The sequence below is a fragment of the Mchenga conophoros genome, linkage group LG16, assembly GCF_057382185.1.
Source record: "Mchenga conophoros isolate Kocher_MC1m ecotype Shallow Benthic linkage group LG16, M_conophoros_male_GT1.1, whole genome shotgun sequence".
Taxonomy (NCBI): Eukaryota; Metazoa; Chordata; class Actinopteri; order Cichliformes; family Cichlidae; genus Mchenga; species Mchenga conophoros.
In genome coordinates, this window is record NC_140541.1 from 3,395,181 (window position 1) to 3,421,069 (window position 25,889).

Consider the following 25,889-nt stretch of genomic DNA (forward strand, 5'->3'; position numbering starts at 1 on the left):
GCTGCACAGCTTGGAGGTTCCTTCCTGAGCCGGGCATACAGACTGTGTACCCAGGTTTTAACTTTTTAGTAGCTTTTACATTTAAATCTGTTATTAATTGGTAGAACCTGGGACCATTTCGTGGCCTTTCCGTTTTTTAATTCCACGCCATTTCCACTGTGTTTAATGGAGTATAGCCAAATTTTCAAACATGTATTTTTTTCCCATTTTATTTTAAAATTTCAGTCTGAGTTTTTTAAATGAGCTTAAATGGCTGAATAAAAGGCATACATCCACTATCGAACCTCGTGGCCGATTTGTGCCCCATTGAAACCCATTATAAACGCTATTTTTCACTGTACAATTATTACCATTAACGTTGTGGCGATGGCTTAACTTTCACTTTCATTCTGGACTCAGGGCCTTAGAATTGTAATTTTTTTATTTGGCCACCAGGTGGCGCCCTTGTTCCACATGTGACGCCTGCTGGAACATACACACCTTCTCCAGCGGCCTGCTCGAGACAGATACCCGGAAAAGGCACACTAATTTCCCGCGTGCCGCAGCAGCTTGGCCCGCTGCTCGTTCCGGACCATTTTCTGCCCTTAGGATCGTTTGAGGGTGCATTAATTTTTTTTAATCAACAGGAAATGACGTATTTGTTTTCACGTGGTAGCGGAAGTGTGTGCTGCAGACACGGGAACCGAACCATATGCTCCGGCGCTGCGCGAAACACACCCGCGGCAGAGGCACTCCTCCCCGGGGGAGCAGGAGCAGCAGCGCCGCCTGGGGACATTTTCGGCTTCTGGAAAAAAATTAAAAACGGATCGAAATTAATGTTGGTGCCAATCTTTTGTCCATCTAAAGGCCTAATTATAATAACAATAAAATATTACTTCAAATGTTTTTTTTGGAAAATATTTTATATTTTATGTTTTATGTTTTTGGGGCAAAAAAAGCAGTGCGCTCATGTGACGAAACCGGGATATAAAGGGTTAAAATCCGCGAAATGTAATTAAAACTTGACATGAATATTTCAAGGAGAAGTAGGTCTAAAAGATTGGCTAATTTAAAGTGGAATAAAATATTAATATATAAATTTTTTATAGCACTTTTTGGGCGTGGTCGATAGTGTGCATTTTATGAAATGCGCTCCTGGAAAAAAAAAAAAGGCGATCGAAATGACTGTTGGTGCCAATCTTTAGTCCATCTAAAGGCCTAATTATAATAACAATTGAATATTACCTCAAATGTTTTTTTTGGAAAATATTTAGTTTTTTTGTTTTTTGGGGCTAAAAAAACAGGGCGCTCATGTAATAAAACTGGGATTTAAAGGGTTAAAACAATGAAAATATAATTAAAACTTGACATGGATATTTTAAGCAGAAGTAGTTTTAAAAGACTGACTAATTTAAAGTAGAAAAAAATATTGATATATAACATTTTTAGAGCACTTTTTTTGGCGGGACCATTTTTGGTCCCGAGGGTCACGAAAGGATGGGATTTTGAGGTTCTACCAAAGGTTAAAAGAGGAGGAACGGTGGTTGATGGGTCTGTCTCGAGCGAGACAGTTCTACTACAACGGCAAAAGCAAGACGCAAGTCCTCACAGCTCTTTGTGTTGCTCGTGCACGAGGGAGAGAACTGTGACGAGCGTCGTTCCTGACAGGCGCTCTCAGCCAGCTCCCCCGCAGCACTGCTCTTTATTGAGGTTACGTGAATAGGCATAAGTTCATTAACATATGACGTCTTACACAAGCATACATGTGAACAAAGAGTACCTTGTCTGTGTGTACGTGTAGCCGTGTGTGTGTGTGTGTGTGTGTGTGTGTGTGTGTGTGTGTGTGTGTGTGTGTGGGGTCAAAATGTGACCCTGTGAAGACTCCTCAGACCTGCTGTGCCAGGAGTCCAGCGGTCCACCTAAACAAAAGGCACTTATACGTAAAGAGATAAGAGTAGGTGTCCTCCTGTAGTATAAATCAGTAAGAGCAGGTACGACCTCTCTCACGACTTTAAGATGTGTGTTTATGCCAGAGTGCTCTGGGAGGCTCACAGTCTTTGCAGACTGCTAAGGATCAGACCTCCTATCATTATGCAATCGATTATAAAACTCTATATATGAGTAAATATTTCTAAGCATAAATGACAATCAACAATATAAACCTAACAGTGGTCAGCACTGTTGTCGCATAGCAAGAAGGTCCTGAGTACATTTCCACCATCAGGCCGGCATCCTTCTGTGTGGAGTTTGCATGTTCTCCCCGTGTTTGCATGGGTTTTCCACGGGTACCCCGACTTCCTCCCACTGTCCAAAGACAAGCAGTTTGTGGGGATAGGTTAATTGATCAATCTAAGTTGCCCATAGGTGTGAATGCAGGAGTGAACGTGAGCGTGAGTGGCTGTCTGTCTCTGTGTGTTGGCCCTGCGACAGACTGGCGACCTGTCCAGGGTGTACCCCGCCTCTCGCCCTATGACAGCTGGGATAGGCTCTAGCGCCCCCCGCGACTGTGAAAAGGATAAGTGGAAGCTGATGGATGGATGGAATTTCATATTATAGTAAAAAATGTCACTCAGAATTCAGGAAGTAGTTGAGACAGCCTCGGGATGGTAGGGAAGAATGAGAGAGAGGGGTGGCTGAAGCAAACGTCACTGCACACGTGGGTGAAAAACACTGAGGTGGTGTTGGGTAGCTATGGTGCAAACGTGAACAAGCAATGTGAAAGGATAGGTGCCAGTGTTTTTGTCTACAGCATACAAATGGCTGAGTGGAAAAAAGGGAACGAGTATTTTAAGCAACTGGTGAATGAAGAAAATGACAAGCAGACTTATTGTCATGCATAAGTGTGCAAGGAATGAAATGTCATTGCAGTTACTCAATGTAAGATGAAAAAATATTTAAAATAAATCAAATATGTTAAAATATGTATAGCAGCAAAATATATTATCACGTGCAATGGTAAAAGTGAGCTGTGGAAAGCTGTGGACACGTACACAAACATGGTATTTTCATGTTGAGCAGTCTGATGACCTGGTGAAAAAGCTGCAGAGCCTCTATCCACAGGCCAGCAAGGAGAACAGTCCATCGTGAGGGTGTGACGAGTCACACATGATAGTTTTGGCTTGAGACAAGTAGCCCTGACTGTCATAGTGTGTGTGATGAGGACTCAGAGGCAGGAGGAGGTTTATCTAAAGGCAAGCGCTTTACTGAGCGGATACGTACCAGCATAAAGCAAAATACAAAACGAAACCAAAAACAAATGCAAACTTTCAACTCACGAGGAGTGAGAAACAGGACGTGGACTAACACTCTAACAAAGGACAAGAGGACAATATACAGTCTACACAGGACGGCGATTAGGAGAAGCTAGGGAAAAGGTAGGTTTACAAGATGGTAGTAAGACCTGCTATGATCTATGTTTGGAAACAGCGGCATTGACAAGAAGACGAGGAAGAAAAGGGGAAAACTACCGAGGGTTTGTGTAAGTTCTCAGTCATGCAGGTCGTGGTAGTCTGGAATTTTAACAAACTAAGGAAACTGGACTTCTTTAGGTTTGTGAAGACATTTCAGGTCTCATCCAAGAAGCTTCTTCTTGGATGAGACCTTATAAAAACAGCTGGTGGAGAGTCCCAGTTATTTATCTGAGGTATTTACTGAGGTTGTGAAGGTGCTTCTGAGGGTTGTTGATCCACTGTTGATCAGGTGTGTCATCACATGAGCCAAGGTGTGGAAAAAGACAGGAAAAAAGGCAGAAGAACTTTGGATGGAGTAGTTCATCCCAAGCACAAAACTCAAACACAGCCTAAGCAGCATAGTGTATGCTGTGCAGTGCTGTGAGCAGTGCTTGGACCTCTGCACAGGAGAAACCAAACAGCTGCTCCACAAAAACTTGGCACATTATAGAAGAGCCACCTCAACAGGATAGATGTACACGTCTGTACAGATGCCATTAAAGAACAATGGTCCCTCTTTCAAGGATGCCAGGGTCCACAATATGGACTGAGGACACAGATGGTTTAGAGGGGAGTAGAGTAAATGGTAAATGTACTGACTCTTATGTAGAGGGACTCCATCTCCATTCACTGTGAGCAACCAGGCACAACGCCCCCTATCAAATACTCTAAAGATCACGTCCAGCTGGGACTCTCCACCATTTGTTTTTATATCTGAAGAAGTCCATCGGATGAGAGCTGAAATGTCTTCACAAACAAAATAAGTCCAGTTGCCTTCTTTTTCAAGCTCTCAAGAAAACCACAGAGTAGAAACGTGAATGTAGTGTGACAGACGAGACGGTAGGAACGGACTGCAATGGAGTCATGCTCCGCTGTGGCTACCCCTGAAGGGGGAAGCCTGAAGCCCCTCCCTGAGCCTGGTTCTGTTGTTTTCCCTTCCCACTGTTGCCAAAGTGCTTGCTCAATAAAATTGAATTGAATTAAAGAAGAAGGTTGTAGGGACTTTACCCTATAACTGATATTTTTCTGATATTCAGAACATGCTCCATAATATTGGACCATCTTCCTCAATAAGGTTTTTGCCTTATTTATTTGTTTGTGTTTCTGCTTTTAAGATTATTTTAAGATTATGAATCATAATCTTTGTTTTATACAAACACCCACTATGAGCCAAATGGCAATCCTGTTTAATGTTAATGATATTTTATGTCCTTTGCAGATGGAAAATGGCTGCGTGCTAAACAGTACTTACCCAGGAGGTTGTGCCCTGCCTAACAGGAAGGGATCTGTGCCTCCTACTATCCAGGTACCCAGCCCTGAGACGTTGCCTACACTTCCAGACCCACCAGCCACCGGCTTCTACCTCTGACCATCTGACCAGGGACAGTCATGTAGCAGGACACTGTGAATGGCCAGAAACATCCAGTGACTGGACCAGCCTTATACATCTACACACCACAACAAACAAAGCTGGAGAAACGTAGGCCGACATCTGTGTTGTCTGTTTTTGTCTTTTCATTTTGACTTTGTAATGTTGTGTCAGGGGAGGGGATCACCGAGTTATATTTTAAGTCATATTATCATATGAGTCCTTTGTTTACACTAATGCAGTTAAGAGCGCTTAGCTTGTTTTAAGTAAATATGAATCATTGGAGGCTGGGTTTTAGAAATCTGCATTCAGATACACTGTAAAACCAACGTGTTCTCGTCCCAGGACATCAGATTCTGCCGTGCTGTCTTAGTATTGGTACTTTAATGCACCAGCATGGCTTCATTAGACACTGAGAACCAAGAAATCTGTTTTCAAGAGGAATTTACAAGTTAGCCAGCCAGTCTGTGGTTTATGTCCTCTTCAGGAGTCTGTGGTTTGCACTTTCATTACACTCAGTGATTCTTTGCCTATTCGTTTCATACAGATTATTCAGACTGAATCTACAGTTATATGGACCAAGAATTTGGCCACATCTCCTAATCTTAGAATTCAGGTGTTTTCAGCCCCATTTCCAGGGGTGTATAAAATAAAGCACCTAGCCATGCAGTCTGTCTTTACAACCATTTATGAAAGAATGGGTCATTATAAGGAGACACTGATTTTTTGCATGGCACTGTAATAGGATGCTACTACTGCAGCAAGTCGGTTAGTGCAATTTCTTCCCTCCTTCCTACATATATTTTATAATCAATTTTAAGGAGTGTTATTATTATTATTAAGTGGAAGCTTTTAGCAGCCGGAGTAGGTCAGCCACTAATGTGCCGTTACAGTGCTAAGGCATACAGTGTGTAAAAGTCACTGATTTGCTTACTCAGTAACTCCGGCATTAATGTAAGCACAAAAACTGTGGCATGTGTTTCCATGGCTCCTGTAGGTTTACTGTGTAGGTGCTCCAGTACTAGGGTATCCATGTAGAGTCTGTTATGTAAAAAAGGTCTGATCCATCCATCTATCCATCCATTTTCTGCCCATCTCTGCCCAGACCACCCTCCTCCAGCACCTCAATTCAATTTTATTCATACATCCTCAAATCACAACAAGATTCAAGTCAGTGCACTTTATACTAATCCCCAACAATCATATGACCCCCTACAAGCAAGCGCTTTGGCAACAGTGGGAAGGAAAAACTCCCTTTTAACAGGAAGAAACCTCCGGCAGAACCAGGCTCAGGGAGGGGCGGGGCCATCTGCTGTGGTCGGTTAGGGTGAGACACCAAGGTGTTTCCAAGAAATGTAATTTCTCCAGAGCATCGTGGATCTTCCCAGGGCCTCCTTCCAATGGGGCATGCACTGAACATCTTGAGCATCCTGGTCAGATGCCTTAAGAGGGCAGTGGCTCTATTCCTGCTTTTTCCTGAATGGCAGAGTTCCTCACTCTATCTCCAAGGCTGAGCCTAGGCTCCCTTCAGAGAAAGCTCATTTCTATGTTGTATCTGTGACCTCATTCTTACGGACATGAGGTCACAGAGCTTGTGACTTAGGTGAACGTAAGGGCGTAGCTACAATTCAACAGCTTTGCTTTTACACTCAGCTTTCCCCTTACCATGACAGACCAGTACAGCATCTGCATCACTGTAGATGCTTCTCGAACCTGTCGATCCAATCTCTTGGTCCACTCCCCCCTAAATCATGAACAAGACCCCAAGATCTGTAACTGCTCTACCAAGGGTAGTAACTCGTTCCCATCCCAGAGAGCCCTTTTCAGTCTGAGGACCATGGTCTTGAATTTTGAAACACCATTTCTTATCCCAGTGTGAGTTGGAGAATCTCAAGATCCTGTGACCACCACACCAGACCTCTTGGCTGCTCCTAGAAATTTTGTCCATGGAAATTGTGGACGAAATCGTGACAAACGACAGCAGTCCCTTTGTTCAACAGTCACAAAGAACGAGTCTGACTTATAGCCAACAATGTGAACTGGGCTCTGGTAATGGTTGTACTGGTTAGGCCACAGCAATGGGCCTGATACCATATACTCCCAAAGCATCTCCAACAGAACACACGGTTGAATGCCTTCTTCAAGTTCCCAGAACTCATGTAGACTGTTTGGGAACTCCCATGCATCCTCAAACATCCTTGAGAAAATAAAGAGCTGATCCATGATCAGGATGAAAACCACCTCATGAATCTAAGGTTCCACTAACAGGCAGACGAAGTACCCAGGCTGAGGCTGAGAAGCATGAGCATCCTAAAGTTGGACCACACTTTGTGGACCCAGTCCTTGAAGAGGGGAACCACCACCACCCCAGTCTCCCAGTCCAGAGGCACTGTCTCTGACTGCAACACAATGTTGCAGAGGTGTGTCAGCTATGACAGCACCACAGCAGAGCCTGAGCCTTGACAAACTACCTCAGTGACCTTACTCCCAGTCCTCTTATACTACAAGAAGCCATGTCAGTGGGATTGAGGAGATTCTTTGATGTGTTAGTTCAACTGTCCTCTGTTGAGGTCAGCATCCCCACTATAGTCCCATCCCCATTATGTACAGTGTGGACGGAAACTGCTTTCCCCTGACAGTTTGCCAGGCCAACCGAAAGGCTTCTTCCATGGCCTCTCTTCTCCCATACTGAGTTTTTGCCTTGGCTACTGTCAGAGCTGCACTCTGGTTAGCCTGCTGGTACAGCTGTTCCATGTACTCAAAACCAGTTTCAGTAACCAGGGATCAGACCCCCACATCCTTCCTCTTCTGTCTAACCTATGATTGCTGTGTTGTAGAATGCACAATCAGACAGGTTTTACATCATCTGTTTGAATGTAGGAAAAGCTAGAGGAGCTCTGGAAACCTTTATATCTCTGATAAATGCAGTTCTTTTCTGGTGATATGTTTATTGTTTCGTGTGATCTTTCCTAATATGACTGGTTTGCTTTGCTTTGTATCTGAATGCACCATACAAACACGTGATTACAGGTGTTGGTACAGTTAAGTTTTGCTCATGCTACAGGAATGTAATTGTTAAGTGTTTATTGATTTCTTTGTTGAATGATTTTCAACAATGAGATTAATCCATATACATTTGAAAAAAAGTATAGAACATGAGAATTATTTCTAGAACTATCCTGCACTTTATTTCTTAAACCCACCTGATGCACACTGGTAGTGAAGGACACTGGGGGGTGAAAACCCTGATTTATGGGGTTCTTCCCATTTCTGACACGGTCTTATTTTGCGATACACTTCAAATGATGAGTCCTCACAAGCACAAACATGTCATGTTAGTGTAATCATTTTTATTTTTCTCCACTTGAATTGTTTGTCTCTTGTTGATTATGTTGACATTGAATTGAACCTCTCAAAGATTCGTTTTTTTATATGTGGTCACTGTTACAAGTTTACCTGACTCATTTGGAAGAAACCCCTTGTGTATTTCTCTATATATCAATGTCCTATGGGAAGTTCCTGATTGTTTGGACGTCCATATGTAAGATATTGTCTCTACCTAGGCTGCACTTACCCCTTCCTCCCTGCTCTCACCTGCTCCATAACATCTACTATACTATACTATATACAAATGGAAAACTCACGATTTTAAGGGCAGAGCCTGATATCTTCATCTTGATATCATCTTGTTGTCAAACCAACCTAAAATGTGAAATATAGTCATTTAATGACACACGGGTGACAAATTAAAGGAAAAATTGACACCTGTAATGTGGGGATTATCGGGCATAAGGGAAGCCTCACATGTACAACCTGTTGCTCTTAAACCCTTTTTCAATCCTAAGTGAATCAGACACTGCTGTCATTGGATAGTCCAGACAGACGGCTTCACTGTGCATGAAATCAGACAGAATTTACACATGGATGAATATAAATGGATTAGTGTGTTTCAGAAATTTGCCATCCTGCTAATAGTAGTCTATATGTGAAGTGTACATGTGTGGTGTGGTTGTTACGGTTATATTCAAGTCAATTCATGAACAATTACATTGAAATGTGCATTTGCTATAATTAGCACCAAATTGTGAACAAATTTCAGTAAGAGATCTTCTGTAAACAGAGCCACGTCATAATCTGCTCACAGACTTTGTTGTTGCGTTAGACTGTTTGGACTGTGGAAGTTATATCAGTATTCAACCATGCTTTTGGGGTATTTACATATAACATAGTGAAGACACAAGGAGTCAGCTGGGGCCCCGGAGAAAACAGCAAACATAAAATAAGAGTGAATAAAGCTAAACTACTGGCAAAAAGATTATGGATACAAATGCTCTTTTATTCACCGGGTAGGCAAAAACTGTAACTCATCAGTAAAGCTGCTTTTGTGTATGTGTGTATGTGACAATCTCTACATGCAACAATAGAAATACGTGGTCTGTAGTAGAAATAGAAAATAAAAAAACATCAGAGAAATAGGATGGACTGCTTCCATCAAGCCATAGTCCACCAGATGAATACAAAGTAGCTCTGAGTGATTCAATTCAATTTTATTTATATAGCGCCAAATCACAACAAAAGTCGCCTCAAGATACAGATAAATACAGAGAAAAACCCAACAATCATATGACCCCCTATGAGCAAGCACTTTGGCGACAGTGGGAAGGAAAAACTCCCTTTTAACAGGAAGAAACCTCCGGCAGAACCAGGCTCAGGGAGGGGCGGGGCCATCTGCTGTGATTGGTTGGGGTGAGAGAAGGAAGACAGGATAAAGACATGCTGTGGAAGAGAGACAGAGGTTAATAACAGATATGATTCAATGCAGAGAGGTCTGTTAACACATAGTGAGTGAGAAAGGTGACTGGAAAGGAAAAACTCAATGCATCATGGGAATCCCCCGGCAGCCTACATCTATTGCAGCATAACTAAGGGAGGATTCAAACTGAAGGCTCTGCCTCCCATTCTACTTTTAAATACTCTAGGAACAACAAGTAGGCCTGCAGTGTGAGAGCGAAGTGCTCTAATAGGGTGATATGGTACTACAAGGTCATTGAGATAAGATGGGGCCTGATTATTTAAGACCTTGTATTAGGGGTGCAATGATACACAAAATTCATGGTTCGGTTCGGTTCAATACTTTGGTGTCACGGTTCGATATTTTTTCGATACAAAAAAAAAATGTTCATGCCTTTTTAATTTGTCATTTATTAAATTTTCACGGCACATTCTGCACCACATCTCTGTGCGTTCATCATTTGTTTGAAGCCAGCTCACCTCCTGCAAACACTTTTCCGAGAATACGCGCTTCTTTTGTGGTTCGGACTCCTGACATTTGTTTGGCGGAACATCACAGTAATTGCTTAAAGGAGCTTCTTCGACATCTTTAAGAGTTCTAAACAAATGTCTGTCCTCCTCCTGAAAATCTTATGTATGCAAACACGCGTTGCAACTTCTTATCTTGTGCGCGTTTTTTATTTTGACAGCGAATGCGCACCTGCGGACCACTTATGTGCAGCCCTGGTTATTTAGCTCGTCATATTGCAGCCACAGAAACTCTTTTGTCCATGAAACCATGAAGCTGCACTTTCTTTTTGCCTTGTAGTCTGATTTGTCATAACTTCTCCGTTTTGTGGTAAGCTTTTCTTTGGCTGTCACTTCTTCACCCCGACCTGTCTTATTTGGCTCAGCAGAACTGAAATATATATCCTGCTGCTTTTACACGCGCACTCACATAAGCTCAGCGATTCTCTGCGCGATCAACCTCTCACATGTTTAAGCTGCGAGAGATTTCACTTGTCATGTTTGCATAGTAAGCTAACGATTAATAAGACGATGTCAGAGGAATTGGTGCACAAATTATCATCACTCACAGATCAGTGCTGTCGCTCTCTATACACAGTTCGCACGATTGCAAAGTGAAAGCAAAAAACAAGCGCAAATTCAAACGCGATTTCAATATGTCACATATTGACAGTGGCTCGCCGATGCCAATGACATAATTACCCAGCTACATTTCCGAAAGAATGCAAAAGCATTGACATATATTTTTCCTTCCTACGAGGCCGACGGGCAGGGAAGAGATAGATTTTGGTAGCCCGACTGGAAAAATCGCTAGCCCCGGGACGTCGGGCTAGCGATATTGCAAGCCCTGTATCTGATTGAGGAATCCCTCATCTTTGGAAAAGAGAGTTTATTACAGAGAAATGGCTCTTTCCAAAATAAAAGCTATACTATACGCTTCTTCTGGGTTATATTCTCAGCAGCATATTAAACATATCAGGTCCCCATAAGGAGAATCCTGTGCTAACGGCTGTCTAAATGACTCGGGTAAAGTTTGTAGCATGCGTGCTTGTTGTTTTTGTCTGCTTCCACTTGTCTTTGCACTAGGATGATGTCGGAGTAAATGTGCAGTCATATTCGTTGTGTTCCCACTAGTGCTGTCAGCGTTAATCTGAAATGACGTTAATGCCACAACACGGCAAATCTCCGTTAACGAGCTACCGCGGATTGCCCCGTGCGTGGGGCTGGACGGCAACACGTTAACGAGCTAACTGCGCTAACACACTAGCTCCCACCCATGTAAATGAGTATTGCGTGGCACATCCAACGTACTGTTTTACTTTAGTCCATGACGCGCTTACCTTCAGGGTCATTCGTCACATGAAAACTAGAGATGGACCGATCCGATATTACGTATCGGTATCGGTCCGATACTGACCTAAATTACTGGATCGGATATCGGAGAAAAATAAAAAATGTAATCCGATCCATTAAATATCACGAAAGCACCTCACAAAACTTGCAACACGCGTAACTCACCTCAGAACGTTAGCACGTCAGAGCAGTATGCATCACGTGATAGAGCGGCTGTGGCATGCAGGACCGGTCGGTGGTCTGGATAGCATGTGGAGCTTCGCTAGCAACCCGGCATTTCATCTAAGACAAAGTTATCCCGAGAGAAGTAAAGCAAGTGTGTAAGTCCATCTCTGAATGTTTGTAAAGCATTCCTGCATTAAGCTTAACAAGCGACTGCCTCTCCTGGCTGCTACTTCAATCATGAAACTGCTTAACGATCAGCTGATCGGCTTTTCTGTCGCGAGTCCGTCTCTCTAGTTTGCTTTTGGCCCACTTTGCACCAGAAAGAGGAAACCAGCGGATAAACAACAGCAGCACGTTTAAGCTTGATAAGCTGTTGTTAGAATTTATTTAATATTACTTTCTACACCAGGATCTTTTTCTACGTAGCTGACGCTGGTAACTGTGCAGGGGCGGATCTAGCAAAGTTTAGCCAGGGGGGCCGATAGGGCATGAACAGGGAAAAGGGGGCACAAAGACATACTTTTCTTTCTTATTCTCATTTAAAATGTCTAGCTTTTAATAAATAATTATCTGACACCCAAAGTTTTAATTTGATGCAAAATGAATAGAAGTCCATTACTGTATATAGTAACTATTAAGTCTAATATATATACCCTAGTAAGCTATAGTACTTTTTCCTTTGGGAAGGTACCATCTGTGCAGTCTGCAATTTTGTTGAAGAAAGATGTTGAATCTATTTAATATTTCTTGAAAAATAATTGATTTCTGTGCATTTTTTTTCACACTGCATCAAATTAAGGTTGATTACGTCGATTAAGCATCATGAGGTGGAGCGTGAGGGGTGGTTCCCTATTTTTTATTTATTTATTTTTGTTGTTGCTGGGAGTTGGAACCCTATTAGTTAGGTTGCTTAATATTTATGCTAAGTACTCTTTAAAATACCAGAATAGGGAGGATGGTGTAGGTTTAAGTTTATTAGATTGATCAGTATTGCTGAACTATGAAATATTTTTTTTTGCATACAGGTATAACAGAATAGCTTTAGTGTAGTTGTTGTTTTAAACTTGAGTATGAACTTATACAAAATGCAGCAAGATATTTAAAAAACAGCTTTGTTGATTAAAAAACACTATATCGGATTCATATCGGTATCAGCAGATATCCAAATTTATGATATCGGTATCGGACATAAAAAAGTGGTATCGTGCCATCTCTAATGAAAACCAAGATAGTTCCAAACGCCAGATCTGAATGAGGGTGGGGGAGGTTCAATTTGCCATGTTGCAACGAGAGCTTAACTTCTGTCTGCTAGCTTGCCCTGCGCTCAGTGGATCTGCGTTCGACTACTCCGCCTAGGCTGCACTGTCGAGCGCAGATCCACTGAGCGCTCAACACAGACAGCATCGTCAGAAGGAAAGTTGATAAAATAAATTTAAAAATTTTGTGTTGTTCGATACATATGCGTACCGAACCGAAAGCACTCGATGCGAGTATCGTTGCACCCCTACCTTGTATGTGAGGAGCAGGATTTTGAATTCTGGATTTAATAGGAAGCCAATGAAGGGAAGCCACTTTTGAAGTGATCACTTTTATGTTTTATATCCTAATGAATGTGCTCTCGTCCTGCATGGCAGCGCCCTAATTCATTGAATGGCTCAATCATTATTTAAAGCCTACTGTGTTTTAATGAAGGTGGTATTCTTCCAGCAATTTTTAGAATTCATCCCTTCAAGTAGCACCAGATAGGCCAAAACGGCATATATAGATTTTCCTTTAATTTGTCACTTATTGATATTTTCCCCACAGTGTTTACCTTTGAAATGGTAGAAAATGATGAAACATGAGGTCTGTCATTTCAGGTCTACACAGTTAAAAAAAAGAAAGAAAACCAAATAAAGTTAAAGATAGATCTTTAGTGGGCAGACACACTTCTGAATGTTTCGTGTACAGCATAAAATTACTCAGAAATGAAGATGAGTCAGATTATTTCATCAAGAGAAGATGCTGAAAAGAGATTTCCATTGTTCAAATAATGTTATTATTGATAGAGCTGCTGTTATTTTGACATGTTTGCGATGTGAAACACGTGGACGTTACATGTGACTCATTTCTTTATCTTTCTTTTTCCCACAGCAAAAGTGTCTGCTCTATTTAATATGATTGATGTGACTTAGTGTGAAAAGATGTGTATTTAAAGTCAAACAAACAGGTATGTACATAGTTTTATGTCAAGTCACTTGTTTCACTATTTTTGAGACACCCAACAACCCCTTTGCTGGTTTTTGTGTTATTTTCTATTGTAAATAGTACTTTCATCACAATGCACTCTGTGACATCCTGAAAATGGTGCCATATTACTGAACTTTTATTCTGTCTTTACCTAACCACGGTAATGTTACCAAGACATGACGTGCTGTAGATTATTTGGCCTGTGCCCTTTGTTTCAGAAGCATTTTTTCCTTTAAAATAAGGTTTTCTGCAAACACACAAACATCTTACAGACATGGAACTATGACCACTCATACATTTCTGTCTTTCAGCCCTCTAGTTTTGTATTCACATGAACAGTAGGGATGTCTAACGTCTGTCAATGAATTCTTATTGTGGACCCCTGACACTTAAAGGTGCTATACGTAGCATTTGAACAATAAATAAACCTGTACCACATTTAATTTGTGAAGCCTGTGTAATTACAGAGAACAAAGTAGCCAGGATTTGACCAAGGTGCTCCACAAGTGGCAATGTCACGGTTCGGCATGGCAAACCGTGGGAGGCGTGGGGAAGGAGGACCCAGGCGCGGCGCTCTATGTACAAACAGTGCGTTTATTTACAGTGTATGGTACAAAACAACAATAAATCCCCGTGCTTTCCCTGACTCCCGTGTCGTGTCTTTCCGTGAATAGTCCGTGTCTCAGTGCTCTCCGCTCTCGTGTCTCAGCACTCCTCGTGCTGGCTGCTGTCTGGCGCTCCACACTTCTCCTGGGGACACAATAGACACAGCCGTCAGGACACATATAACCGCGGGCATACACACACTAACTCAGTTCAACTGGATGACTAACGTGGAGTTTCATGGAATGATCCCGCGTCGGTGGGAGCTCCAAGACTCTCTTAAGTAGCTCCCCCGACGAGGCCTGATCAGCAGCAGGTGTGTGGCTTCGGGTGTGGTCAGTCCGCCAGCAGGGCCACACCCACCAGGCCTGAAGGCGCCCGCAGAAACACATACACACACACAAGCAGGGATAACGAGGGACAGCAATACAAAATATATATTATAATATTAGTCCATAACTGCTCAGGGATCCTGGGTCGCTCAGACCCAGGACCCTGACAGGCAACCTCTTTGTAAGAAAAATAAAGCCATGGCTCAAAGGCCCAAATCTGTAGTTCTCCAAGTGCAATGAAATGAAATCTGGTCTTTAAGTCTGACGTCATTAGCCGTGTCCGGTCCCAAACTCCACTGCAGGTCCATAAGTCACTCGGTCATTGCAGCATCAATGAGAGTTACAAACTGTCTAAATTCTTTCTACCACGTTGCTGCTTTACCAGGTGTAACAATTAAGTTTAAAATCCAGGCATCCATGAAAACCGAATTTATGAAATTTAACGGAGTTAGATGTTAGCAGGAAGTTAGCTCGCTAGCTTCTATCTAAATATAACACAGTGCTCAGTGTGCTTTTCATGGGAAATCAATGTCCTGACTGAGAGATTTCCGAAACAAATTAAGATGTAGAGCTGAAAAACTGGAAACTAAACAGCAGTGACGTTTGTAGGGTTACTGAAGTTGGGCTAGCTGGTATATAATGATGTGCCAAGTGATCGCTAGCGACACAGCTATGTTAGCATAACATAAACAGTGAAGCTGGAGGATGAACACTAACTTTTTTTCCACTTGATAAAAGTTAATGTGAGGGTTCCTGATGGTTAGAGACAAATGCAATCGCATGGCAGGATGCTGTAAACGGACCAAACTTCAGCCAGGAGAACAACTGAGATAATCCATCCACAATACGAGGTTAGTCATTAATATACTGCTGCATGGGCTGGGCTGTAGTTACACCAGAAGGGTTTAAAAACGAAGCTTTGAAATGAACAGCGGTAATAAAAACTCAGAGGCCGACTGATCACTGACTGTTTTTAGGGGCTTGTGGAGATTCAGTAGAAAAAGATACAAAGTATTAAAACATGTTAAATACACAAAAGTCTTATTAAAGCAAAGCCGTTCCTTCCTTTAAAGGACCTTGAAAAGCTTATCCACTTATCACATCCAGATTGGACTACTGTAACTGCCTCTACTCGGGCCTCCAACACTCTTCTCTTTGCCGGCTTCAGCTAATTCAAAATGCAGCTGCGCATCTTTTAACAGGTACGAGAATCTATGAACACATAACTCCAACTTTAGCCAATCTACATTGGCTCCCTGTTAAATATCGCATAGATTTTAAAATTCTTTTGTTCACTTTTAAAATTCTGAATAATGTAGCGCCCAGCTATCTCTCTGAACTACTCCACTTATACAATCCCAACAGAGCACTTAGATCGTCCAATCACAGGCTCCTAGCACAACCCTGGTCTCGAATGAAGTCGAGCGGTGACCGGGCCTTTGCAACCGTGGCACCCAGACTCTGGAATAACCTCCCTGTTCATGTTCGTACTGCCGAGTCGATCCAGTCTTTTAAATCACGTCTTACAACTTATCTTTTTACTTTGGTTTTTGATTCTAACTAGTTGGCTGTTCTAGCTTGTTGTGTTGTTACCTATTGTTTGTCCTGTTTTATTGTTTGTTTTAATTGTCTCGTGTTTTTACTGACTGTGAAGCACTATGGTCAACACTGTTGTTTTAATATGTGCTATATAAATACATTTTGATTTGATTTTTTTGATTTATTAAACATTAAACGCAGAGTAGTTCGGGCCTGGAAGCAGGATTCGTCACATCATCACTTCAAGACCGGATTGAAATGAAAGAACACCAGGGTGGTGTGTGCTTACAGGACATAATGTTCAGTGTGAGACGGCAGCATCGTGCCGGTCCCTCTGCGGCCCTCCTCTCAGTGCTCAGTGTGCTTTTCAATTCAATTCAATTTCAATTTTTATTTATATAGCGCCAAATCACAACAAAAGTCGCCTCAAGGCGCTTCATAGATACAGAGAAAAACCCAACAATCATATGACCCCCTATGAGCAAGCACTTTGGCGACAGTGGGAAGGAAAAACTCCCTTTTAACAGGAAGAAACCTCCGGCAGAACCAGGCTCAGGGAGGGGCGGGGCCATCTGCTGTGATTGGTTGGGGTGAGAGAAGGAAGACAGGATAAAGACATGCTGTGGAAGAGAGACAGAGGTTAATAACAGATATGATTCAATGCAGAGAGGTCTGTTAACACATAGTGAGTGAGAAAGGTGACTGGAAAGGAAAAACTCAATGCATCATGGGAATCCCCCGGCAGCCTACGTCTATTGCAGCATAACTAAGGGAGGATTCAGGGTCACCTGGTCCAGCCCTAACTATATGCTTTAGCAAAAAGGAAAGTTTGAAGCCTAATCTTGAAAGTAGAGATAGTGTCTGTCTCCTGAATCCAAACTGGAAGCTGGTTCCACAGAAGAGGGGCCTGAAAACTGAAGGCTCTGCCTCCCATTCTACTTTTAAATACTCTAGGAACAACAAGTAGGCCTGCAGAGCGAGAGCGAAGTGCTCTAATAGGGTGATATGGTACTACAAGGTCATTGAGATAAGATGGGGCCTGATTATTTAAGACCTTGTATGTGAGGAGCAGGATTTTCATGGCAAATCGAACACAAGACTAAATGGTACCATTATATGTATGTTTTCATTCTGAATGTGGAAATGTTGGTCTTTTTGATTTTTTTCTACTATAAATACATTTTACTTCTCTACAGGTAACACTGGCCATCCTCCTAATTTCGCATACTTAAAAGAAGTGCATTTAAAAAAATAATCAGAGCATAGGAACATTGTATGAACATCTTATTTAAAAAACCATCTTACTTACGCCTTAAACAAACAACGTCATTGAAAAGTTTATGAAATTATTATGAATGACAGCTAATCGAGTTTGGAGCTGGAACTTAACCGCTGTATTTGCAAACATATTTCTCTATTTTTAAAATGAAATTATATACTTTATTAATCTCCTGTAGGGAAATTCCTCTCTGCATGTAACCCATTCACTCAGTGAGGCAGTGGACAGCCGTCAGTCCAGTGCCCGGGGAGCAGTGCATATGCACAGTACCTTGCTCAGGGGTACATCAGAGTGGCCGTTTGAACCTCCACTCTTCCAATCATGGGGCGAATGCTCTACCTACTGAGCCATCTCCTCCCCCGATTTAGTTAAGTAATTGTTGGGCCTTAAAGACATTAGACCCCACTGTCAGTGCGCCCCAGGGCAGCTGTGGCTACAATGTAGCTTGCCATCACCAGTGTGTGAATGGGTGAATGACTGAATGTAGTGTGAAGCGCTTTGGGGTCCTTAGGGACTAGAAAAGCGCTATACAAATGCAGGCCATTTACCACTGACTCAGAGACCAATCACTGTGAACAAAGCAAGACCACACAGCGCTCTTTGTCGTTTACTTGCTGCAAGGGGAGTCCGGTCAGGGTCTTAGAGTTGTAAGCTCTTCACCTGATCTCAGCCAACTCCGAGTTCCAGCCTCCCCTCACAGTCCTTTTATTGACAACCATAGTTACACAAACATCTCATTAATCATGTGACAGCTAAGGCACTCAGTGATTAGCTGTGATTATGTTTGAGCTTTTCATAACAGCAGCTCCTTCAACTCCAAAGCTAACAGCATAGCATGTCGTCAGAGATGACTCATCGAGGCTTTGTAATATCAACACCTAGATGTAGATGATCAGGCTGCTAAGTTAAGCAGACACTCTTCTTTCCAAGTGTCTGTGAAGGTTCTCAGTCATCCAGGTCATCGTAGTCAAAGGAGCTTGCAAAGAAAAGCGTCTGGACTTCTTTAAGTTGCTTGAAGACGTTTCACCTCTCATCCGAGAAGCTTCTTCAGTTCTAAGGTCAAATGGTGGAGAGTCCCAGATATAAACCTAGTGGGAGTATCCCCCCACAGAGGGACAAAAGGACCCCCTGATGATCCTCTAATCGCCTGAGCCAAGGTGTGAAACTGGGCGTGGGTCCCAATCAGCCAGAGTTTCGGGTGTGTTCATTGTGAAACCTGGCCCCACCTTATCATGCGAATTCCTGAGGTCAGATGGCCCAGGATGTGAGTGGGCGTTAAGGCGTCTGGGAAGGGATCTCAAAACTGGATTATAGATGGCAGAGAGTTGGTGTCGTAAACCCCCGCCTCTGTTCAAAGATGGTCGCTCACAGTGGACATAGATGGCTTCTTTCACTCCTCTTTCAAACCATCTGTCCTCTCTGTCCAAAATGTGAACATTGGCATCCTCGAAAGAGTGACCTTTGACCTTTAGATGCAGATGGACTGCTGAGTCTTGTCCTGTGGAGGTGGCTCTTCTGTGTTGTGCCATGCGCTTGTGAAGTGGCTGTTTGGTCTCTCCAATGTAGAGGTCTGAGCATTCCTCGCTGCACTGTACAGCAAACACCACATTGTTAAGTTTGTGTTTTGGTGTTTTGTCTTTCGGGTGAACCAGTTTCTGTCTGAGTGTGTTGCTGGGTCTGAAATACACTGGGATGTCATGCTTGGAGAAAACCCTCCTGAGTTTCTCTGATACACCGGCTACATAGGGGATGACAATGTTGTTGCGTCTGTCCTTCTTATCCTCCCTCGCTGGTGTCTGGTCTTCTTTTCTGTGCCTCTTTGCTGACTTTAAGAACGCCCATTTAGGATAGCCGCACGTTATGAGTGCTTCCTTTACATGTGTGTGTTCCTTCTTTTTCCCTTCAGGCTTAGAGGGAACATGTTCTGCCCGGTGGTGTAGGGTCCTAATTACTCCAAGTTTGTGTTCCAAAGGGTGATGGGAGTCAAAGAGGAGGTACTGGTCCGTGTGTGTGGGCTTCCGGTAAACTTCGATGTTGAGGTTGCCGTTCTCTTCAATGTGCACAGCGCAGTCCAGGAAAGGCAAACAGTCGTCCTTTGTGTCTTCCCTGGTGAACTTGATGTTTTTATCCACAGCGTTAATGTGCGCAGTGAAGGATTCCACTTCTTGTGTCTTGATTTTGACCCAGGTGTCGTCCACATATCTGTACCAGTGGCTGGGTACTCTTACTTTGAAAGAGACAAGAGCCTTCCTTTCCACTTCCTCCATGTAAAGGTTGGCTACAATAGGGCTTTGGAGCGTGATGTCACGGGGGTGGGCGTGGAAAGGATTTTGGCCCGATCCGCCATTTTGGGGGTCTAAGTAAGGAGCGAAAGCATAGCCATGGTTCGTACTTGCTGTGCGGTCGGCTGCAATGTTCGATCTTACGACTGGCACGGGAATAAGTTTGGATTGTCTTTTTATGCTTTCCCAACCTGGAAGCAACATGAAGGAGCTCATGTATCGGATATTACCAAACGAAGGCGTCTAGCCTGGATAGCAGCCGTGAGACGAGCTGATATCAAGTTCTGTTACGTCTCCAGATATCAGTTGGTGTGCTCAAGACATTTTCATTCCGGTAAGTTCTAAATATGTTCACATCACACTTTATAGCTGAATAATATCATCGTTGGTGGTCTCAGAAGTTATAGAAATTGCGATCAAACATAGAATGGAGTGACTTGATTGGTTGATGTAAAGACAATAAATGAAATGAGACAGGAAGGACACAAATTGGCGTTAATAATTTACCCGATTATCAATGTGTTAACTTGCATGTACTTTACAATTATGGGCATATAATATGATAACGATATTTTAGCAGTTAAATGATAAATGTGTAACATTAATTATGGTGGGGGGTGGAAAATGGCTATTTCACTCGGTGCACTCCAGCTGACTTACTTTGACGACGTACTCAGAGTTTGGCGGCTTGAAAATAGCCAAATCTTGCACCCAGCCATTTGTAAATTGGATGTGCGCCTCCAGTGACCTGTAATTACGAAACTGGTTCGCTGTGTAAGCGCTTACTCCACAAACAAGATACGTGAAGATATCGGGGTAGGACAGTGGCGGTAAGTCGTCTGGGTCTTTACTCCACTGCCGTATTTCAAATGGGTCCAGATTTGCGATGCACTCTATTTTTTTTCAAGTACCGCTGCTTCGCCTCTGGACGCAATCGGTCTCTATACCGTCCGTTTTCTTTTGAGCTGCTTTTAAGCATGTTTCTTGTCGTCGTCGTTCCAACACAGTGTGTTTGTTTTGATTCGTAGACCCCGAAAATGGAGCTGCGCTCCCACAATGCATTGCGGCGTGACGTCAACTCCAAAGCCCTATAGGTGACACGGGGGAGCCCATGGCACAGCCATGCTTTTGTCTGTAAAAGCCTTCGTTGTATTTGAAGTATGTAGTGGTGAGGCAGAGGTCTAACAGTGTGCAGATCTGATCAGGTGTGAAGTTGGTCCTGTCCTCCAAGGAGCTGTCTTCTTGTAGTCGTTTTCTGACAGTCTCCACGGCCTCCGTGGTGGGTATGCAAGTGAAGAGAGAGACTACATCAAAGGACACCATGGTTTCATCTGGATCCAGGGTAAGTTTCTGGACCTTGTCGGTGAAGTCGGTGGAGTTCTTGATGTGGTGTGGGGTGTTCCCCACGAGAGGAGCAAGGATGGTAGCAAGGTGTTTAGCAATGTTATAAGTGGCTGAGTTTATGCTGCTGACTATGGGTCTGAGTGGGACAGCTTCCTTGTGGATCTTAGGAAGTTCGTAGATGCAGGGTATGGCATCCGCTGGGTAAAGGCGGTGATATGTAAGGCGGTCAATAATTTTGTCCTTTTCAAAGTCTTGAAGGCAAGCTATAACTTTCTTTTTGTAGCTCCTTGTGGGGTCTCGCTTTAAGGCTTCATAGGTATTGTTGTCACTGAGGAGAGTAGTGATCTTTCCAAACCCCTTAGACTACGATGGCCTGGAGGACTGAGAACCTTTTGTGAAGGTCACTTGAAATCTAATAATTCATTTTTCATGGATTGAAGGAATCTGAGGCCATGGTCATCAGCCGGAAAAGGGTGGAGTGCCCACTCCGGGTCGGTGACGAGTTTCTGCCCCAAGTGGAGGAGTTCAAGTATCTCGGGTCTTGTTCATGAGTGACGGGAGAAGGGAGCGGGAGATCGACAGACGGATTGGTGCTGTGGCCGCAGTGATGCGGACGCTGTACCTGTCTGTTGTGGTGAAGAGAGAGACGAGTGTAAAAGCAAAGCTCTCAATTTACCCATCTACCCTCACCTATGGTCACGAGCTGTGGGTAGTGACCGAAAGAACGAGATCGCGGATACAAGCGGCGGAAATGAGCTTCCTCCGAAGGGTGGCTGGCCTCTCCCTTAGAGATAGGGTGAGAAGTTCGGCCATCCGGGAGGGGCTCAAAGTAGAGCCGCTGTTCCTCCACATCGAAAGGAGCCAGCTGAGGTGGTTCAGGCATCTGACAAGGATGCCTCCTTGGTGCCTCCTGGGTGAGGTTTTCTGGGCGTGTCCCACTGGGAGGAGGCCCCGGGGCAGACCCAGGACACGCTGGAGAGATTATATCTCTCGGCTGGCCTGGGAATGCCTTGGTGTTCCCCCGGATAAGCTGGAGGAGGTGGCTGGGGAGAGGGAGGTCTGGGCTTCTCTGCTTGGACTGCTGCCCCTGCGACCCGGCCCCGGATAATGCAGAAGAAGCTGGATGGATGGATGGATGGATGGATGGATGGATGGATGGATGGATTTAAGAATACATTTTTGTCCCCACCACTGCCACAAAAATAAACCAGGAAAATCAGTAAAGACAAGAATATGTACACCTTTTGTAGATCTTCCATGAATTCACACGTATGAGTATCTGAAATCATTTACACACTGAAATGCCTCTATACACATTTTTCAATATACAAATGCAGAATCAGTTCAAAGTTGGAAAACACCATTTTAACCATTATTACTGCTACAGTGGAGATCCAAACTGATGACATCAGAATTATGAAATAACATGGAGCAAACAAGGAAAAAGCTCATTTTGCATGTTATGTTCTTCACTGTGATCTTAGTGCTCTGACAGCGTTGGACAATCTCTGGTGGAGGGTTAGTCGATTGTCCTTTATGTGGAGATACGTGTCATTTCTTGGATGAATGATGCAGTAGATACAACTCTAGTTCAAATAAAGTTAGTCTGCTGTGTAAAATGGAAATAACAGAATGTGATGGTCTGCAGATCTCATAAACTCGTGTTTTATACACAATAGAACACAGAAAGCATACAAAATGTTTAAACCTTTAATAAACACAAGGTCATTTTGAATTTGATGGAAACAGAATGTCTCAAAAAATGTCCTTTGCTGCTTAGCATCTCTCCTCTTAACTACAGTTCGTACAGGTTTGCGAGCTGAGGAGACCAGTTGTTGGATTCATTTTGAGACTGGAATGTTGTTTATTCTTAAAAAAAAAAAATGTTCTTCCATTGCCCATTGACTCCCATGCTCCCTGCTCCCAAGGAAGGACCAGTGCCACAGCAGGATTTGCAGTTTCAACAGCAAAATAGTTTAATTTGCTGTTGAAACTAGAAACTAGAAAACATCAGGGTGAGCACAGCCAATTCTACATCAGAAATAACTAACTTAGCTACCACAAAGAAGCCAGAGAAGTAGCCACACATACTCAGAAACCCACGGAGTTGTTGATATTTCCTCGGCACAGGACAATCCAAAATGTCCTGAACAACTCCAACATCATTGTGAAGTTTGCGGACGACACTACAGTGGTGGGTCTTATCACCAATGGTGATGAGACGGCTTACAGGGAGGAGGTCAGCGCCCTGACCCACTGGTGTCAAGACAACCATCTCACCCTCAACGTCGCAAAGACAAAGGAGTTGATAGTGGACTTCCGGAGGTGCAGAGAAGTACACACCCCCATCACCATCAACGGCGCTGTTGTGGAGAGAGTGAGCAGCTTCCGGTTCCTTGGTGTACATCTGGCTGAGGATCTTACGTGGTCAGTACCAGAGGTGGGACCAAGTCATTGTTTTGCAAGTCTCAAGTAAGTCTCAAGTCTTTATCCTCAAGTCTCAAGTCAAGTCTCAAGTAATGTCAGGCAAGTCAGAGTCGAGTCTCAAGTCACTGGTGTAAAAGTCCGAGTCAAGTCACAAGTCTGAAATTTTGAATTTCAAGTCCTTTCGAGTCTTTAAAAAAAAAAACGAAAGAAGAATGTTGCAGTTATGCTAAATGTAAATATTAGACCATGTAATTTTTAAATCTGTGTTTTTCTCAACACATGACAAAATAGTGAACTTAGAAAATATACACAAATTGTGAAATTGCACCTCTTTAAAATGCAGCTCAATTAAACCTAGCTCCAAGAATAATTTTCACCGACAGTTCTGAGATAAGCTGCATGTTATTCTTGGATGCGGTTGTAGGACCGGCTTTAAAATCGCATGACAAAAATATCATACACATTAAAAAAAACTGTATCACCAACGTAGCCTGGACAACATTTGCTAGTTAGATGAAGTCAGCTATCTCATCGTAGCATATTTATATGCATATTTATAATTATACGCTTCTTGGAGTGAGTGCATACACTCATGAAGTTTAGTAACTTCAGGTCACTGCAACAAGCCCAGGTACAGTTTACCGCCGGATGGGTGCAGGACCTTGAAATGCACCGTGTAGAACGAAAGACCATCGTACGTATCATAAGTTTACCAGTCTCACAAATTGTCGTCATAAATACACATTCATTAACCGTTTATTAATAGGACCTTTGAGCTCAACGGTAATTAATTAGTAGTGGAAATAATTTCTGGTAGCATCACAGAAATGTAGCAGTGACAATAATACTGTATGCTGTAATCGTACTGGGCAATTAGTGATACAAAAAACCTGTTTTATCCTGTGAATAAAAGTATATGTTTTTGTCAATGTACCATAATAACAGAAGCGAAACGCAATATTGTGTCAGGACAATTCACTATTTATGCACAATAAATAAAGGAGCATAGCGCGACAATTTCTGTTCAGCGCCAGACTTGCTTGTAACCTATATCACCAATTATGTTATGAAAATGACGTATTAACTACTAAAAAACACTGACCTTTGTGTAAATGCTTGGAGCAGACTAACCTGTGAGCTGGAGTGTTCTGGGACGTTATATTTGGTCTTTGAATGGCTGCGATCCAGTCGCCTCTTTGTTACTTCGGAAACATGGCTGAACAATTTCTCTTCAACGACGTAATCCGATAACAACCGATCTCTTTACCCGTCGGCTTCCCGTGGCTGTCATGCGACCGGCTATTGCAGTTAATAATACAACAGCTTCTTGCCATTTTTTGGGTTTCTTATTATCGCTGTGTGACTGAGTTCAATTGAAAGCCTGCGTGCGCTAGTACCTCTTGCCACGAGTTCCCAGAATCCTTTGCGGTTTTACCCCTGAATGACGTCACATTTTCAATCTCTATATAATATGCATGTTAAATTTTATATTTGGGGTGAAATATCAAGTCTTTTCAAGTAAACCGGTTCAAGTCCAATTCAAGTCCCAGGTCATTGGTGTAAAAGTCCAAGTCAAGTCACAAGTCTTAGAACATTTTTTCAAGTCAAGTCTAAAGTCATAAAATTAATGACTCGAGTCCAAGTCATGTGACTCGAGTCCACACCTCTGGTCAGTACACACAAACAAAACAGTGAAGAAGGCGCAGCAGCGCCTCTTCTTTCTCAGGAGACTGAAAAGATTCGGCATGAGCCCCCGCATCCTCAGGACCTTCTATCACTGTGCCATTGAGAGCATCCTCACTGGATGCATCACCACCTGGTATGGCAACAGCACCGCCTACAACTGCAAAGCTCTCCAGCGAGTAGTGCGGTGCTCTGAACGGATAATTGGAGGTGAGCTTCCCTCCCTCCAAGACATCTACAGGAAGCGCTGCCTGAGGAAAGCGGGGAGGATCATCAAGGACTCCAGTCACCCCAGCCATAAACTGTTCAGACTACTTCCATCAGGAAGGAGGTTCTGCAGCATCCGGTCCCGTACCAGCAGACTGAGAGACAGCTTCTTCCATCAGGCCATCAGACTGCTGAACACGTCATAGACACCTCAGCTTCACTACTGGAACTTTAACATTATGCACTCCATACTGTACAGTAATGCCACTGTTTTGCACATATTCAACTCTGTATATTTTATATATTTTATTTATTGTTTACTCTATTTAATTTGCAAAATACGTAGACACA

At 43.0% G+C, this 25,889-nt stretch overlaps 1 protein-coding gene across 5 annotated transcripts in view; it reads left to right on the forward strand.

The window, feature by feature from the left end:
* Positions 1–14,280, forward strand: part of LOC146556099 (aryl hydrocarbon receptor-like) — a 69,905-nt gene extending 55,625 nt beyond the window's left edge. For 2 of the 5 annotated variants that reach the window (XM_085248326.1, XM_085248329.1), the window contains one exon: positions 4,648–14,280. In XM_085248326.1, the coding sequence (XP_085104452.1) occupies positions 4,648–4,797 (150 nt within the window). In that variant the 3' untranslated portion in view covers positions 4,798–14,280. Of the gene's footprint in view, positions 1–435 lie in introns of all 5 variants that reach the window. The other 3 variants (XR_014888862.1, XM_085248327.1, XM_085248328.1) reach the window with 3 other exon arrangements.
* The last annotated feature ends 11,609 nt before the right edge of the window (positions 14,281–25,889 follow it).